The sequence below is a fragment of the Meles meles genome, chromosome 3 (assembly GCF_922984935.1).
Source record: "Meles meles chromosome 3, mMelMel3.1 paternal haplotype, whole genome shotgun sequence".
NCBI classification, from domain to species: Eukaryota; Metazoa; Chordata; class Mammalia; order Carnivora; family Mustelidae; genus Meles; species Meles meles.
The window spans coordinates 4,215,533-4,232,270 of NC_060068.1; the positions used below are offsets into that span (position 1 = coordinate 4,215,533).

At 60.7% G+C, this 16,738-nt stretch overlaps 1 protein-coding gene across 1 annotated transcript in view; it reads left to right on the plus strand.

Moving 5' to 3' along the window:
* Positions 1-16,738, plus strand: part of OBSCN (obscurin, cytoskeletal calmodulin and titin-interacting RhoGEF) — a 145,866-nt gene that overhangs the window by 47,655 nt on the left and 81,473 nt on the right. Inside the window, exons 17-38 of the mRNA XM_045999690.1 lie at positions 3,228-3,503; positions 4,149-4,433; positions 4,556-4,822; positions 4,950-5,219; positions 6,444-6,710; positions 6,932-7,198; positions 7,379-7,491; positions 7,606-7,759; positions 7,922-8,083; positions 8,172-8,276; positions 9,179-9,445; positions 9,542-9,811; positions 9,918-10,184; positions 10,446-10,712; positions 10,821-11,087; positions 12,411-12,683; positions 13,242-13,508; positions 13,647-13,913; positions 14,292-14,564; positions 14,877-15,143; positions 15,835-16,101; positions 16,190-16,453. Of these exons, the coding sequence (XP_045855646.1) occupies positions 3,228-3,503; positions 4,149-4,433; positions 4,556-4,822; positions 4,950-5,219; positions 6,444-6,710; positions 6,932-7,198; positions 7,379-7,491; positions 7,606-7,759; positions 7,922-8,083; positions 8,172-8,276; positions 9,179-9,445; positions 9,542-9,811; positions 9,918-10,184; positions 10,446-10,712; positions 10,821-11,087; positions 12,411-12,683; positions 13,242-13,508; positions 13,647-13,913; positions 14,292-14,564; positions 14,877-15,143; positions 15,835-16,101; positions 16,190-16,453 (5,382 nt within the window). The remainder of the gene's footprint in view (positions 1-3,227; positions 3,504-4,148; positions 4,434-4,555; positions 4,823-4,949; positions 5,220-6,443; positions 6,711-6,931; positions 7,199-7,378; positions 7,492-7,605; positions 7,760-7,921; positions 8,084-8,171; positions 8,277-9,178; positions 9,446-9,541; positions 9,812-9,917; positions 10,185-10,445; positions 10,713-10,820; positions 11,088-12,410; positions 12,684-13,241; positions 13,509-13,646; positions 13,914-14,291; positions 14,565-14,876; positions 15,144-15,834; positions 16,102-16,189; positions 16,454-16,738) is intronic.

Sequence of the window (16,738 nt, forward strand, 5' to 3'; positions counted from 1 at the left end):
ATGAATTACATGACCGTGATTGTATTTTGTGAGCGCTTCTTGTCTTTTCACTTGGGAAAACATTGCCACAACCTCAGAAGAGGAGTTCTGATTATTCGCATTTTATTTTATTTTGTTTTTTTTTTTTTTTTTTTTTTTTTAAGATTTTAGTTATTTATAACAGAGAGAGATCACAAGTAGGCAGAGAGGCGGGCAGAGAGGGAGAGGGGGAAGCCATCTCCCTGCTGAGCAGAGATCCTGATGCAGGGCTCGATCATAAGACTCCAGGTTCAAGACTTGAGCCGAAGGCAGATACTTAACCCCCTGAACCACCCAGGCACCCCAATTATTTGATTTTAATATGAGGCTAAGAAAATTCTATAAGTTGCCAAAATTCACACGGCCAGAAAACCACAGAGCCGGGGTTTGGACCGCATATTCTGAGTTATTTGTTTACCTTTTCTGCCTGAAGAACTCTGTCATCAGTATTTATTTTAGCTGGTCTTCTCAGGCTCTATTTTTTTTTTTTTCTTATATGAAAACGTATTTATTTTACCTTTAATTCTGAGGGTATTTTCTCTGGGAATCACATTACATTTTAAGAGCTCTTCATTTGTAAATCCAATTGACTCTTGAACAATGTAGGTTTGAACTCCATAGGTTCACTTGTGTGTGGATTTTTTAAATAAATACAGTACAGTTTGGTCAGTGTGCTTTCTCTTTCTTACAATTTTCTTAGTAACATTCTCTTGCCTGTAACCTACGTCACTGAGGAGTTCTGTCTGTAATACATAATACGTATAGCAAATTGTGTGTTGGTCAAGTTTGTATCATCAGCAAGGCTTCTAGTCAACAGTCAGCTCTCAGTAATTACATTTTGGGGAGTTGAATTATACACAGATTTTTGACTGCACGAGGCTTCATCACCCCAACCCCTATGTTGTTAAGAGTCAGTGGCATGGATTTTTAACATTTTGAAGATATCATTCCATTGTCTTCTGAGTCTCATATTTTCTTCTAAAACATCAACCGTCAGTTCTGATATGTTGTTGCAAGGATTTTTTTTTTTTCTTTTCCTTTCCATTTTCTTTTCTGCTTCCTTCCTTCTTCTTTCCTTCCTTCCTTCCTTCTTTCCTCCTGCTGCTTTCAGGATACTCCATTTGGTTTTAGTTTTCAGTGGTTTTACTTTGATGAAGCTAGGTGTGGTTTCTGTTTTATGCGTCCTGTTTGTGGCCGCAGGTCATCTTGGGTGTGTGGGTTTATGTTCTCCTCAACCACAGGCTATCCTTGGCCTGTCTGTGTTCTGTCCCATCTCTCTCCTCTGTCCCAAGTTTTGTTCCATTCTATTCAACCATTTTGTGTTTCCCCACGTGTCTCATATGCATCTTTCTCTCTGCCTCTTAATTATATTTCTCTCTCGCCTTTATTCTGCATGTTTTATTGACCTGCCTTACAATTCCCTAATATTCTGTTCTGCTTAGAGTATGTCTGACTCACTTACTTCTGTACTGTTTTGACTATTTTCAAGGGATATAATTTCCATCTGATTGATTTCTTATAGGTTCCAGACTCTGTAGTAAATGTCTTATGTTTGATCTATTTTAAAAATTTCATTTTAAAACCGTATGAATCATGGGTATATCCCAGTCTGAAAAAGCGTAATAACCCATCATCTGATATTGCCTTTTTTTTTTTTTTTTTGGTTTTCTATTTACTGCTTTCCTTGACACACAAGCAACAGTTCCACTGACCGTCAGACATTGCTTGAGAAAACTTGTTGGGTATAGATCATTGCTTGTGAAAAGTTATTCCAGAAAGAGGGTTGTTCCTTCCTATGCCAGGTGGGGAGAAGGCAGCCATACTTCAGCTCATTCCAGGACCATGCTGGCTCTGGGCCCCTTGCAGTTTTGATCAGGGCCTTCCGTCTCTGGTGGGCCCCAATTCTGGGCATGGTCCTCCCCAAATTCCTGCAGATGCTTAGGTGTGGGTGAGGCCCCTTTCCCAGCTGATGCTCAGGGCTGATCTTCCCTGGAATGCAAGGTGCCAGAGTGTGCTGTCTTCTCTGGAGCTCAGAGGTTTTCTGCGGAGCTTCATAGTCTCCTGTGTCCAGCAGCTTCAGAACTCATCAGACCCTTGAGGGGAACATGGCTGAGTGGCAGCTGAATTCTACATGGGCCCTCTTCCCGGGAGACCTGGCTCCTCCTCTAACTGCACCCCTCTGTGCCCACAAGTGTGCACATACTGGTGGTCTCCCTGTTTTTTTGGGAGCCGTGCTGTGCCTGGATTGTCCTTATCATGTCCTACCCAGACACAGCAGTGTCTCTAGCGGACAAACAGGGGCCAGTGGGACGTCACATCCCTGAGCGGCTCCCTTAGACCATCCTCAATGACTCCATCGCATCCCTACAGAAGAGCCTGGCCCTGGGATCCCCTCTATTGGAATGCCTGCCCTGTGCTTGAATCAAAGCCATCTGTCTTGTGTCATTCATCCCTCCTCGGAGAGGTCAGCCCTGGCCCCAGAGCCTAAGGGACGCGTCCATCCCTTCTGTCACATGTGTGGCCTTGTTTAACTACACCCAAGCACGGCATCACTGCCGTCCTGACTGATGTGCTTGTCTGTCTCCCTCCGTAGACTGGGTGCAGACTCTCATGTTCCTAGCCACTACCATGGTGCCTGCTGCCTGCATGCTGTGGGCCAGCATTCACATGGGGTGTGCCTGTGATTGTGTGCATGCCTGGCTGCTTTCACAGCACAGACTCTCTGAGATTCTGTGTGTACACACTTGAGTTTACTGGGCCTCGTGCAGTTTTAGAAAAGAGGCAATCTCAGGTGTTGGCAAGGATGTGAGGAATTGGAACTCTCGCACACGGCTGGTGGAAGTGTCAGTTGGCACAACCATTTCTGAAACTACTTTGGAAATATCTGTTAAAGCCCGTGTACCTTACACCCTAAGTTACACCGACAGGATATAGTGTGTGGTGGGCATAACCGTGTGCTGGGGGTACAGGAGTGAATGGGCCCACCTCCCCACAAGGGCTGGCTGTCACCTGGGACGGATACATCCAAATGTATACTCGGGCCCCAGGTCAGGAGGCATATGTTTGCAGACACTCTCCAACACCCTGCTGGACACATGATGGCATTTGCTCCCAGTAGCCAATTGACTGAACTCTGAAGCTTTCCTCCCTGTGACCCGAGCGGTACCAGCTCTGTGTCTCTTAACATAGATATCTGTCTCTGTCCCCAGAGCCCTCCGTGGTGTTTGCCAAGGAGCAGCCAGCCCGCAGTGAGGTGCAGACCAAGGCGGGGGCCAGTGCCACCCTGAGCTGTGAGGTGGCTCAGGCCCAGACAGAGGTGACGTGGTACAGGGACGGGAAGAAGCTGAGTGCGAGCTCCAACGTGCACGTGGAGGCCAAGGGCCGCAGCAGGCGGCTGGTGGTGCAGCAGGCGGGGAAGGCAGACGCCGGGGAGTACAGCTGCGAGGCCGGGGGCCAGAAGGTGTCCTTCCGCCTGGATGTCACAGGTGTGTCCTAGGGTTCTGTAGAGGTAATAATGTCCTGACAAGTCTGGAAGGAAACCCCTCTTGGACCAGATGGGGGGACAGTTGTGTGTTTCACCTGTGTTGGGTTCTCTGTGGTGGGCTTAGCCCAGGACTCTGTCTACCACCCCGGTGCTGGGACTGGAGAACTGCAGCCCCTCTTTTTGGCTGTTCTGGTCATCCACTTCCCCAAGCATCTCCCCTTCTGCCAGAATCCCACTGTAACCCGCAGAAAACATGCCATGAGCCTTTCTTGGTATCCTGTAGGCCCCTCAGGCCTGTGGCCTGTGGCAGGCACCGTTCTGTGTCTAGGGCTGTCATGTTCTAGGGAAGCATGAGAACACACGTTTCCCTTGTTTCATCCTCCCTGGGCAGCTGCAGAGCCTCACCGGAGGGGCTCTTGTCTTGGGATCCTAAATGTCCAGCTGTGATGTGGTCAGCCCTGTGGGCTTAGCCTTGCTTGGATGCCCATCCTGACCTGGGCCTGGCCAGGCTGTCCTTTCCTGCCCCCCTCCTGGGCCTGCTTCCCGATGCCCTTCTGTAATAGGGACCCAGGCCCGCTGCTAGGGGTGTGGGGCTCAAGCCAGAAACACAAGGGCCCTGCTCTTATGCTCACTGACCTCCCCCCAGAGCCGGAACCTGAGTCCCCCGCCCTGGAGAGACCTGGCCGCAGGGAGCCTCTGGTGGTCAGGGAGCATGAGGACATTGTCCTGACAGCCATGCTGGCCACACCTTCTGTGGCCGCCGTGACGTGGCTCAAGGACGGTGTGGAGATTCGCCGAAGCAAGCGGCACGAAACAGCCAGCCTGGGGGACACCCACACCCTGACCATCCACGGGGCCCAGACCCTGGATAGCGCGGTCTACAGCTGCCGTGTGGGCACGGCAGGGCAGGACTTCCCCGTGCAGGTGGAAGGTCAGCAGGGCTGGGGGCGGTGTTCTGGGAACCACGTGTGTGCAGGGGGCGGGCCGGAGCAGGCTGTCCCCAGTGAGGGCCAGCCCAAGTCCCGCAGCTGATAACCCCTTCCTATCCTGCAGAGGTGGCCGCCAAGTTCTGTCGGCCCCTGGAGCCCGTGAGCGGGGAGCTGGGGGGCACAGTGATGCTGGTGTGTGAGTTGAGCCCGCCCCAGGCCGAGGTCGTGTGGCGCCGTGGGAACACACAGCTCCGGGCTGGGAAGCGCTTCCAGATTGAAGCCACAGGGCCCCGGCGCTCACTCACAGTGTCAGGCCTGCGGCTGGAGGATGCAGGGGAGTACGTGTGTGAGACCCGCAACGACCGCACCAGCACGCAGCTCACCGTCAAGGGTACTCAGTGGAGGGCCGCGCGGGTGGGAGGGCAGTCGGGCAGGGCGTGCCTGGGCGGCTGCCTGGAGGAGATACCCTTATCCACGGCCGCAGGGTGGGGCCTCTCAAGGAAAATCCCTGTCCACAGCCCCCCGCACGGTCAAGTTCACATCAGGGTTGAGGGCAGTGGTGGCGGAGGAAGGCGGAGAGGCCACTTTCCAGTGTGTGGTGTCCCCGGGCGACTCGGCAGTCATGTGGTTCCGGGAAGGCGCCTTGCTGCAGCCCAGCCAGAAGTTTCTCATCTCCCAAAGTGGCTCCAGCCACAGCCTGACCATCTCTGGCCTGACCGTGGAGGACGCTGGCCAGATCACTGCAGAGGCTGAGGGTGTCCAGTCCTCAGCTGCTCTCCGGGTGCGAGGTGAGTGGATGGGACTGCAGGGAGGGCCTCTCCATGGGCTCGTTCCCTTACAGCCTTCCGCTGCCAGCCTGGGTCCAGCTGGTCTGGGTGACCTGGATACTTCACAAAGGGAGGAGGGAGGATGGGCGGCGCCCAGGGGCCGGGTACCTACTCAGAAGGGGACACGGTAAACTGCCACAAGGTGCATCTGGTTGGGGAGTGGGCAGAGGTTGAGGCTGTCCAGGGAGGCTTCTTGGAGGAGGCATCCCCAGCCCAACCCCATGGATGGAAATGGAGTTGGCAGCCAGTGCAAACAGAGGCAGGAGGTGGGGATGAACTTCACTGGCTGGAGCCAGGATCTCTCCTGGGGAGCTGTTGTGGGTTCTGAGTGAGAGTAACGTGTACACATACCCCTTCTGGGGAGATCATGGCAGAGCCTGGGACTGGAAGCCTACTTGCATCATGCTTTTCATTCCTTAACGTGGAGTGTCCAGGGTCTCCCTAGAGCAGCGCGGCTGGTGCTGCAGGTCTGGGGCCTCAGTCTGTTGCACCAGCTCCCTGTGACCTGCTGCTGGTGGTCATGGGCCACACTTCGGAGTTCCGGGCACTGTGTCGGGCCTGGTTGTTGGGAGCCGGGGAGCAGGAGAGGAGACACGTGTTGGGGAAGGAGCAGCCTCCCAGAGCCTCAGCTTCTTCCCACGTAACTGCCCGTGCCGGTGCACAGCTGGGCCTGGTTTCCTCCCACATAACTGTGCCGGTGCAGGTGCACAGCTGGGCCTGGCTTCCTCCCACATAACTGTGCCCTTGCAGGTGCACAGCTGGTTCTGGTTTCCTCCCACGTAACTGTGCCTGTGTGGGTGCACAGCTGGGCCCGGCTTCCTCCCACATAACTGTGCCCTTGCAGGTGCACAGCTGGTTCTGGTTTCCTCCCATGTAACTGTGCCTGTGTGGGTGCACAGCTGGGCCCGGCTTCCTCCCACATAACTGTGCCCTTGCAGGTGCACAGCTGGTTCTGGTTTCCTCCCATGTAACTGTGCCTGTGTGGGTGCACAGCTGGGCCCGGCTTCCTCCCACGTAACTGTGTATGCAGGTGCACAGCTGGGCCCAGCCTGGAGGCAGATGTGAGGTCATGGTGGGGAGCAAGTGTGCCATTGGGGGGTGGGGTAGGGGGTGGAAGGGCCCTCAAGCTCCGGCTCTTCCAAGAGTGGTCGTGACTGTGGCGACCTCCCTTGCTTGTGGTCTCAGAGGCTCCGGTGCTGTTCAGAAAGAAGCTAGAACCACAGACAGTGGAAGAGCGGAGCTCAGTGACCATGGAGGTGGAGCTGACGCGGCCGTGGCCCGATGTCAAGTGGACACGGAATGCAGCAGCCCTGGCACCAGGCAAGAACGTGGAGATGCACGCGGAAAGCACCAGTCACCGCTTGGTTCTGCACTGTGTGGGTTTCGCTGACCGTGGCTTCTATGGGTGCGAGACTCCAGACGACAAGACGCAGGCCAAGCTCACCGTGGAACGTGAGCAGCAGCAGCAGGCGGGGCCCCAGGAGTCAGGCATCTACGAAGGAGGCGGGAGGGGGAGGGGATGGATGTTCCCCTGCAGGGACAGGCCCTGGGGGGTGCCGGGAAGGAAGGGGTGGGCCTTTGGCTCTGAGGCCCCGTGGGGAGGTGAGTGGGGCTGGCCCGTGGGCTAAGGTGTCCGTGCAGCGACTCACCCCTGCCCCTGTGTGTGTGTTCAGTGCGCCAGGTCCGGCTTGTGCGGGGCCTACAGGCGGTGGAGGTGTCCGAGCAAGCCACAGTCAGCATGGAGGTGGAGCTATCCCACGCTGACGTGGAGGGCAGTTGGACGCGGGATGGCCTGCGGCTACAGCCAGGGCCCACGTGCCAGGTGGCCGTGCATGGCCCCATCCACACGCTCATACTGTTGGACCTGCGGCCGCAGGATGGCGGCCTCGTCGCCTTCAAAGCTGAGGGGGTGCACACGTCTGCGCGGCTCATGGTAACCGGTGCGTGGGCCTGGGCGTGACCCGCGGCAGGGTGCACCCTGCTCTGTCCCCCAGGTGGCCTGGGGAGGCGGAATCCTGGGCTCTGGGCTCTGGGTCTCATTCCTAGAACAGCTGTCTGACACCGCCCAGCTCAGGCCCCTCTTGACTCTGCCTCTCACCCTTCCCCTCCTGCCACCCTAGAGCTGCCTGTGACGTTCAGCCGCCCCCTGCAGGATATGGTGGCCACAGAGAAGGACAAGGTGACCCTGGAGTGTGAGCTGTCACGCCCCAATGTGGATGTGCGCTGGCTGAAGGTGCCTTCCTTTCACCTGAATCCTCTGGCTCCCTCTGCCTCTTGGCGGCCTGGCAGGCACAGGACTGGTCTGCTGGGGAGTCCCAGCATCTGACCCAACCTCATTCCTCCTCAGGACGGCGTGGAGCTGCGGGTGGGCAAGACAGTGGGCATGGTGGCCCAGGGTGCCTGCCGGAGTCTCGTCATTTACCGGTGTGAGCTCGGGGACCAGGGCGTGTATGTGTGTGATGCCCACGACGCTCAGAGCGCAGCCTCCCTGAAGGTGCAAGGTGGGCCGATGAGGGTCAGAACCTCCTGCCCCCCCACATTCCCCAGTAGGGGGCTCAGCCCCCTGGATCACCCTGCCCCGTCCCCTCCAGCAGTCTGGGCAGGAGGGGGGAAGGGGCAGCTCCGCATTGCCAGGGGTGACAAGGCCCTGCTTGTTACCCCAGGTCGCAAGGTCCAGATCGTGAGGCCCCTGGAGGACGTGGAGGTGATGGAGAAGGAGGGTGCCACGTTCTCCTGTGAGGTGTCGCTCGACGAGGTGCCGGCCCAGTGGTTCTGGGAGGGCACTAAGCTTCGGCCCAGTGACAACGTGCGCACCCGCCAGGAAGGTGCGGTGGTGGGCAGGCTTCGGGACGGCACGCCTCCTCCAGTCCCCAGGCCCTCCTCCCCCCAGCACTGAGTGTTCTGTGTTTCCAGGAAGGAAATACACTCTCATCTTCCGGAGGGTCCTGGCAGAAGATGCTGGGGAGATCAAATTTGTCGCAGAAAATGCAGAATCACGAGCACAGCTCCGAGTGAAAGGTGAGGGAGTCCAGGGGAGGGTCTGTGCTGGGCAGTGTGTAGGGGCACACACATCTTTTGGGCCTTCCAGGGGCTGACAGGTCCATTGCCACAGAACAGGCTTGGGGCACCCAGGCCATTCTTGGGAGGAGGAGAGCAGTGACCTAGAAGGAGGAGAGAGGTCTTGGAGAGGCAGCCTTTTGTATGAAGGCTCAGGGTCTCCTTGTCGAAAATGGAGGCAGCAGTAAATCCTGAGACTGGAGCAAGTGCCGGAGAGGTGGTGAGGGCAGATGGCACCCCTGGCAGGTGGTGGGAGCAGGCGGCACCCTTGGCAGGTGGCAACCCCGGCAGGTGGCTGCTCTGGCAGGTGGCGAGGGCAGGTTGACACTCCTGTCAGGTGGCAGAAGGAAGTGGCACCCCCAGCTGGTGGTGGGGACAGGTGGCCCCCCTGGCAGGTGGCAAGGGCAGGTGGTACCCTGGCAGGTGTCGAGCATCAGCCCTTAGCTGGTGGCCTTGGTGACAGGGCATCGAGAAGAGAGAGTCAGTGGCAAGGGAACGGCAGGAAGGCATAGGAGGCATGGATTTGCTTGATGCAGGGGTATGCAGGGGGGAGGTGTGAGGAAATGTGGCAAAGCAGGGATGCGTGGGGAGTAGGGGTTCATGGAAGGAACTTGTGAAGGGCCAGGGGCATGGATGTGTGTGTGCTCAGCTTCCTCCCAGTCAGCTGTGTGCGTGGGGCCTCAGAGAAGCCCGATGGGGACGCTCGGCATAGCCATCACTGGACAGTGAACAGGGCCAGTGTGGGCTGTTCTGCTGGAGCGCGGTGGGAGTCTGCTGGTTGGAGGCTGAAGAGCACCCAAACCGGTTTGAGTGTGGGGTTTTGGAGCCCTGAGCACCCCCAACCACACTGGCCACACCCACAGAGCTGCCGGTGGCCATCCTGCGGCCGCTGCGGGACAAGATAGCCATGGAGAAGCACCGCGGTGTGCTGGAGTGCCAGATGTCTCGGGCCAGTGCGCAGGTGCAGTGGTTCAAGGGCAGCGTGGAACTGCAGCCCGGGCCCAAGTACGAGATGGTCAGTGACGGCCTCTACCGGAAGCTAATCATCAAGGATGTGCAGCCCGAGGACGAGGACACGTACACCTGCGATGCTGGGGACGTGAAGACCAGCGCCCAGTTCTTCGTGGAAGGTGCGGGCAGCGCCGTGGGGGCGCCTCTCCGGGGTCCTAGGGCAGCGGGCGGCCCTCCCTGCCAGACCGCGCCGGTGACCATTCCCTCACCCACAGAGCAATCCATCACCATCGTGCGCGGCCTGCAGGACGTGACCGTGATGGAGCCCGCCCCCGCCTGGTTCGAGTGCGAGACCTCCATTCCGTCCGTGCGGCCGCCCAAGTGGCTCCTGGGAAAGACGGTGCTTCAGGCGGGGGCGAACGTGGGCATGGAGCAGGAGGGCACGGTGCATCGCCTGACGCTGCGGCGCACCTGCTCCACCATGACGGGGCCCGTGCACTTCACCATCGGCAAATCGCGCTCCACCGCGCGCCTGGTGGTCTCAGGTGAGCGCGCGGCGCGGGTGGGCTGCGCAAGGACCTGGCCCAGGGCCCGGGTAGAACCCGTGGTCCCCCCCAGGCCGCAGCGCCGCCCTCTCCCCTTCCGCCGCAGACATCCCGACGGTGCTCACGCGGCCGCTGGAGCCCAAGGCGGGGCGCGAGCAGCAGTCGGTGGTCCTGTCCTGCGACTTCAAGCCGCCCCCGAAGGCCGTGCAGTGGTACAAGGAGGACACTCCCCTGGCACCCTCTGAGAAGTTCAAAATGAGCCTGGAGGGCCACATGGCGGAGCTGCGAATCCTCCGCCTCACACCCGCGGACGCCGGCGTCTACCGGTGCCAAGCCGGCAGCGCCCAGAGCAGCACGGAGGTCACCGTGGAAGGTACCGAGGGCGCCCGAGGCCCTGCAAGGGTCTCCGGGGGAGGCGCCCGCGGCGGAGGCTGAGCGGCCCACGGTGTGCCTGGAAGAGCGAGGGCTCGCGGGGCCCTGGGAGGGTCTCTGAGGGCGGGGGACGCCCGGCACGGGTGCTGAGCGGCCGGCCGTGCCTGTGTCAGCGCTCGAGGGTGCACTGGGCCCTGGGAGGGTCTCCGGGGGCGGGGGACGCCCAGGACCGGTGCTGAGCCGCCTGCCGTGACCCTGGCAGCGCGCGAGGTGACCGTGACGCAGCCGTTGCAGGACACAGAAGTCACAGAGGAGGACCGAGCCTGTTTCTCCTGCGAGCTGTCCCACGAGGACGAGGAGCTGGAATGGTCGCTCAATGGCACGCCTCTGTACAACGACAGCTTCCATGAGATCATCCACGAGGGCCAGCGCCACACGCTGGTGCTGAAGCGGGTTCGGCGGGTGGACTCCGGCACCGTGCGCGCCTGCTCCCCCAAGGTGTCGGCCACTGCCCGCCTGGAGGTCAAAGGTGAGGCGTCCCTGCGGGCCCTTAGGGTCCTCCCAGGAAGGAACGCTGGGCTGTCTGCAGGCCTGAGGTGGCGCTCGCTCACCTGTCCACATCACCCCCCCCACCCAGCAAAGCCAGTGGTGTTCCTGAAGGCTCTCGATGATGTGTCCGCGGAGGAGCGGGGCACGCTGGCCCTGCAGTGCGAGGTCTCGGACCCCCAAGCCCACGTGGTGTGGCGGAAAGACAGCGTGGAACTGGGCCCCAGCGACAAGTACGACTTCTTGCACACGGCGGGCACGCGCGGGCTGGTGGTGCACGACCTGAGTCGGGACGACACCGGCCTCTACACTTGCAGCGTGGGCTCCGAGGAGACCCGCGCCAGAGTCAGTGTGCACGGTGCGTGGCTGGCTCCAGGACAGCGCGTTCAGGGGGTGCAGCTGAGGCCAGGGGGTGGGGCGGGTCCAGGAGGCAGTTACAGGCCCAGGGGTTGCTGCAGCGGCCAGGGGACGGGTCGGGTCCGGGGCAGGGTCCGTTTCAGGGGCCGGGTGGGGTCAGGAGACAGGTCCAGGCCCAGGGTGTGGAGCCGCGCCCAGGGGGCGAGGCGGATCCAGGGACCCTGTCGGTTCCAGGGAGCCGGTCGGGTCAGGAAGCCGGTCCAGGCTTAGGGGTGGAGCCGCGGCCAAGGGGCGGGTCGGGTCCAGGAGGCAGGTCCAGGTCCAGGGGGTGGACCCGAGTCCAGGGGGCAAGGCGAGTTCAGGGGCGGGGTCCGTTCCAGGGGGCGGAACTGTTTCCAGAAGGCAGGGCCGGGTCTGGGGCGGAACCAGTTTCAGGGGCGGGGCTGCTTCCAGGTCTGTGTGTGGGGGGAGGGCTGCCTCTGCCCTGGGTCCACCCCTTCTCCAAGGCCAGAGGCCGCCCTGCAGAGCTCTGGAGGTCAGGACAGGCTCCGGGAGGAGTAGGCTGGATGTGATCCCAGGAGGCCCAGGTACAGGCAGGCGGGTGACCGACGATGAGCAAGGGGAGGGCTGGGGAGACTGGACTGGCAGTACCTGATAGAGTCCGGGGGGCTGGAGACAGTCTCCCGGCATCAGGGACTGTGTGTGGGTAGCTGTGGGGGTCACAAAGGGGTACAGTCAGGGTCACAGCTTGGGGGTGGCTGGCAGCAGAAGCCAAGATGTCAAATGTAGGATGCCCTGGAGGGACTCCCAGGCCACAGGCACAGTCTGGTGAAGGTGGTTGTTGGCAGGGCACATGCCTCCCCATGGAGTCAGCAGGGCAGTGTGGGCCCCCTCACTCCCAGCACAGCAGATGTCCCTCTCAGCCCGAGCCTGACCTCCTGCTCGCACGGCTCTCCTGGCCCAGCTCCTCTGGTCCCATTCTCCCTCACTTGCGTGTGCATGGCAGGCCTGCAGCCTGGTCACCCTGTGGCAGGTCCCTGCCGGTCTGTGCTAGAGCTAGACGGCCCCTTCATTTGGGGCTCCCGTCCTTGGCCTTCTGGAGTGTTCAAGCTGTGACCGCTGTGGACAGTGCTTGTCCTGTAGTGGACTGGAAGTGACAGCAAGCCCCCCAGGATTAGGGCTGCAGGGGGTGGGAGTGAGGGTTCAGCTGTCATGGGGTCTGGCCTGGGGCAGCTCTGCGCTTGACGGTGCCAGACCAGGGTGGGCGAGGGGCTGGGGTCCAAGAGCCTGGCCTGGGGCGACCGCCATCTCCTGTGGGCCACAGACCTGCACATTGGCATCACCAAGAGGCTGAAGATGGTGGAGGTGCTGGAGGGCCAGAGCTGCACGTTCGAGTGTGTCCTGTCCCACGAGAATACCGGTGATGTGGCCACGTGGACCGTAGGTGGGAAGACCGTGGGTGGCTCGGGCCGCTTCCGGGCCAGCCGCCAGGGCCGCAAGTACACCCTGACTGTCCAAGACGCTGCTCCCAGTGATGCTGGGGAGGTGACGTTCTCCGTACGGGACCTCACCTCCAAGGCCTCCCTCATCGTCCGAGGTGGGCACAGGGCAGGATGGGCGCCTGTCTCCACAGGGCTGGGGGTACCGTGGGGCCTCAGGCTGGAATGGGGTGCTCCTGGGGACTGTCCCCTTGGGCAGCTCCCCGGTTGGAGACCCAGAGACACTGTAGGGGGCTGGGACTTAGTTATCCGAAGGCGCTCCCTCTTTTCAGACTCTGGGCAGAAGCAGGGCTTTTGGTCTTTGGTGTGTGGTCTGACAGCTGTGGGAGCCCCTAGGCTCATGGCTCCCTGAGCTGGCGAGTTGCCGCTGCTGTTCCTCAATTCATGCACCTGGCATCAATTAAATCCAGGTGCAGATGGGGACACCCTGTCCCCAGCTCTTGCTGCTAGTGGCCATGCTTTCAGTCCCAGGCTCTGAAGGGGGCCGAGGTGTGAGAGTCTGTGGCCTCCTGTGTCCTCTCCCCAACTCCCTCCCCATGACCACGCTGGCTCCTGATTTCCAGGGCCCAAGGTCCTCATGGTCACCTGCCCCACCCCCACCCTAAGCATGGCTGGGGCCTGGCCATGTCTCATGGTGGCTGCCCTGCCCTCTTCAGAGAGACCTGTGGACATCGTGAAGCCCCTGGAAGACCAGCAGGCTGCTCCGGGAGAGGATGTGGTGCTGAGCTGTGAGCTGTCCCGGGCTGGCACCCCAGTGCGCTGGCTGAGGGACGGGAAGGCCATTCGCAAGAGTCAGAAGTATGACCTCATCGTGGATGGCCCTCGGGCCATGCTGGTGGTCCGTGCTGTCTCGCCCAAGGACTCCGGCGAGTACATGTGTGAGACAGAGGCTTCCAAGAGCACAGCGAGCCTCCGTGTGGAAGGTGACCCCACAAGACACCCGGGGAGGGGTCCCTGTGGCCTCAGCAGGAGAGCTGCCCATGGTGGGGGCTGTTCCCTGTCCGAGGGGCTGGCATAGGGTCCGCACAGCCCTCACCCCCACCCCTTCCCACCCCTCCCAGAAAAGGCAAACCAGTTCACGGAGGAGCTGGCTGATCTGCAGGGGACGGAGAAGGGCACGGCCGTGTTTGTGTGCAGGACTGAGCGGCCCGCTGCCATGGTGACCTGGCGTAAGGGGCTTACGGAGCTGCCTGCCTCAGGGAAGCACACACCCAGCCAGGATGGCCTGACCCTGAAGCTGACCATCAGTGCCCTGACCAAGGCAGACAGTGATACCTACACCTGCGACATCGGCCAGGCCTGCTCCCAGGCCCGGCTCCTGGTGCAAGGTGAGGCCTGGCAGGGTCTTGGCCTGTGCGCGACTGGCTGGGAACTGGGTCTGGAGGGGGCTCAGAGGCCCTCCGAGACCAGCTTCAGTTTTCCTGTTTCTGGGAGTAGGGCCTTGGTGGTCTCGTCTCTAAGGCCCTGCTGGTGGGACCTGGTGCGAATTTGTGTAGCCATGGCTGCGAGCCCTTCCTATGTGCTGGTGTGAGCCTGGTCACCCATGCCGGAGCCAATGGGGATGGTCCACGGGACGTGTAGCCTGGGAGCGGGGATGGCCCAGGAGTGGGGACGGCCCACAGGATGAGTGACCCAGGAGTGGGGACGGCCTATTTCCAGTGGCAGCTGGCCGCGGGGTACCCTGATTGCTGGTCTGCACCCTGTAGGCCAGAGGGTGCTCATCACAGAGGACCTGGAGGATGTGGAGGTTCATGAGGGCTCGTCAGCCACCTTCTCCTGCCGCATCTCCCCCGCCGACTACGGGCCTGTGCAGTGGTTCCTGGATCAGACGCCCCTGCACCCCAGTGAGCTCAATGAGATCCAGGCTCAGCCCAGCGGGTACCACGTGCTCACCATGCGGCAGCTGGCTCTCAAGGACTCAGGCACCATCCACTTCGAGGCGGGAGACCAGCGGGCCTCAGCCACACTGCAGGTCACAGGTGGGCTCCGCACCGTGGGGGGCCCAGTGCACGGACTAAGGGGCAGCTGTGGGGAGGGCAGATGTTGGCCACACACAGAGCACAGCCCTGGGGCTCATGGGGATGGTGCCCAGCCTGTGGACCCCGGCGAGGTGGGCTGTTGGAGGGCAATCCCCCATCCCCACAGGGTAGACTATGCTGTGCCAGGCCTGCCTTATCCCCCTGGCAGCCCATGAGTGGCCCTGGCCCGAGGGGGCAGCTGCACACCTAGCCAGGGAGCTGCTTTGTCTGCAGGAGTCCCCAAGCATCCTCTGTGTCTCTCTGTACCCCCAGAAAAGCTGAGCGAGTTCTCCCGTGAGCTCACAGATGCTACTGTCACGGAGGGGGAGGACCTGACCCTGATCTGTGACACCACCAACCCGGACAGCCCCGTGTCCTGGACCAAGGACGGGAAGGCCCTGCGACCATCGGCTCGCTGCCGGCTGAGCCAGGAGGGCCACCGGGCCCAGCTGGTCATTACTGGAGCCACCCTGCAGGACGGTGGGCGCTATAAGTGTGAGTCTGGGGCCTCCCAGACCAGCTCCATTGTTAGGGTCCGTGGTAAGTTCCGGGGCTCACACCCCATCTCAGGGTGGGGGGCCCCAGGACCCCAGTGTCCCCCTCTGTCCGTCTCAGGGCTCTGCTGCTTTTGGAGGTGTCCCCGCCCCAGCCCCTGTCACCTCCTGAGCAGCTGCCTGCTTCTTGCTTCGTGCCTGTGTCTTGTCCTGACCCCTGTGTCCCCTCCCTCAGACTTGCCTGGTCTCCCCTTGCTCAGTCAGCATGGGTTGTTTACCACATGCCACAGGCTGGGCGGTCCAGCGACAGACGTGGACAGTCTCCCCATCCTGGGGCTGGGAAGTCCCAGGTCCAGGCGTGGGCACCACGGCTTCTCCCAGGGCCTCTCTCCGTGGCATGGACGTGCCGATTTCTCCCTGTGTCCTTGCACTGTCGTCTGTCTGTGTCTGTGTCCTCATCTCCGCCTGCGGGATTACATGACTCGCAGGGTCAGGCTCAAGCCTGTGGCCCCTTTTACCTTAATTACCTCCGTAAAGACCCCTTGTTCAGTCATGGTTGCCCTGAGGTTCTGGGGGGTGGGGCTCCGGCATGTGAATTTGGGGGCACACTGTTCATGCCAGTCTGCCCTTCTCTGCTCTCATCTCCTGCTGGCTGCTGTGTCCCCAGCTGCCGGCAGCCATAGGGCCCTGGCTGGGGTGCAGGAGGTGGGTGTGAACGAGCATGTGCCTGCCCACAGCACGGCCAGCACGCTTCCAGGAGGGGCTGAAGGACCTGGAGGTGCTGGAGGGCGGGGCTGCCACTCTGCGCTGCAAGCTGTCAACCATGGTCGCGCCCGTGGAGTGGCGCCGTGGAGAGGAGGTTCTGCGGCCTGGGCCCAAGTACAGTTTGCATCAGGAGGGCACGGTGCTCGAGCTAGTGGTCCGGGACCTGCGGCCCCAGGACAGCGGGCCATACTCCTGCTGCTTCGGGGACCAGAGGACCATGGCCATGCTCACTGTAAAGGGTAAGCAGCCCCGTCTGTCTGCCCACAAACCCCTTTCATCCTGTGGGAGGATAAAAATGGCATTCTCTGCCTGTCGGCCCTGTTGCAGCCTCGCCTGCTGAGTTCATAGGGAGAATGAAAAGCAAGGAGGCCACGGAAGGGGCCACGGCCACGCTACGCTGTGAGCTGAGCAAGGAGGCCCCCGTGGAGTGGAAGAAGGGGTCCGAGACCCTCAGAGCTGGGGACAGAGTCAGCCTGAGGCAGGACGGGACCGCGTGTACACTGGAGATCCGTGGCCTGGCCGTGGAAGATGCGGGGGAGTACTCGTGCGTGTGCGGGCAGGAGAGGACATCAGCCACGCTGACCGTCAGGGGTAAAGACCGCATGCGGCCAAGTAGAGCTGTGTTCTGGTGTCCAGTTGACTTTGTGATGTTCATCTGCACTCAGCCCGTATTTTTGTTTCTTTTTCCCACATTCTCTTGGTGTTATCCTCCATCCATTACTCCATGGAATCTGCCTTGTTTCCTGGGGTGTTGTGTGAACCATGAGAAGACAGCATCCCAGCCCTTGGTCACTGCTGGTCCTGTTGTCCTATGGGAGCCTGTCTTGTCCTGTCCCAGTGTGTCCTGCCCCCAACAATCTCCAGAGAACCTGATGT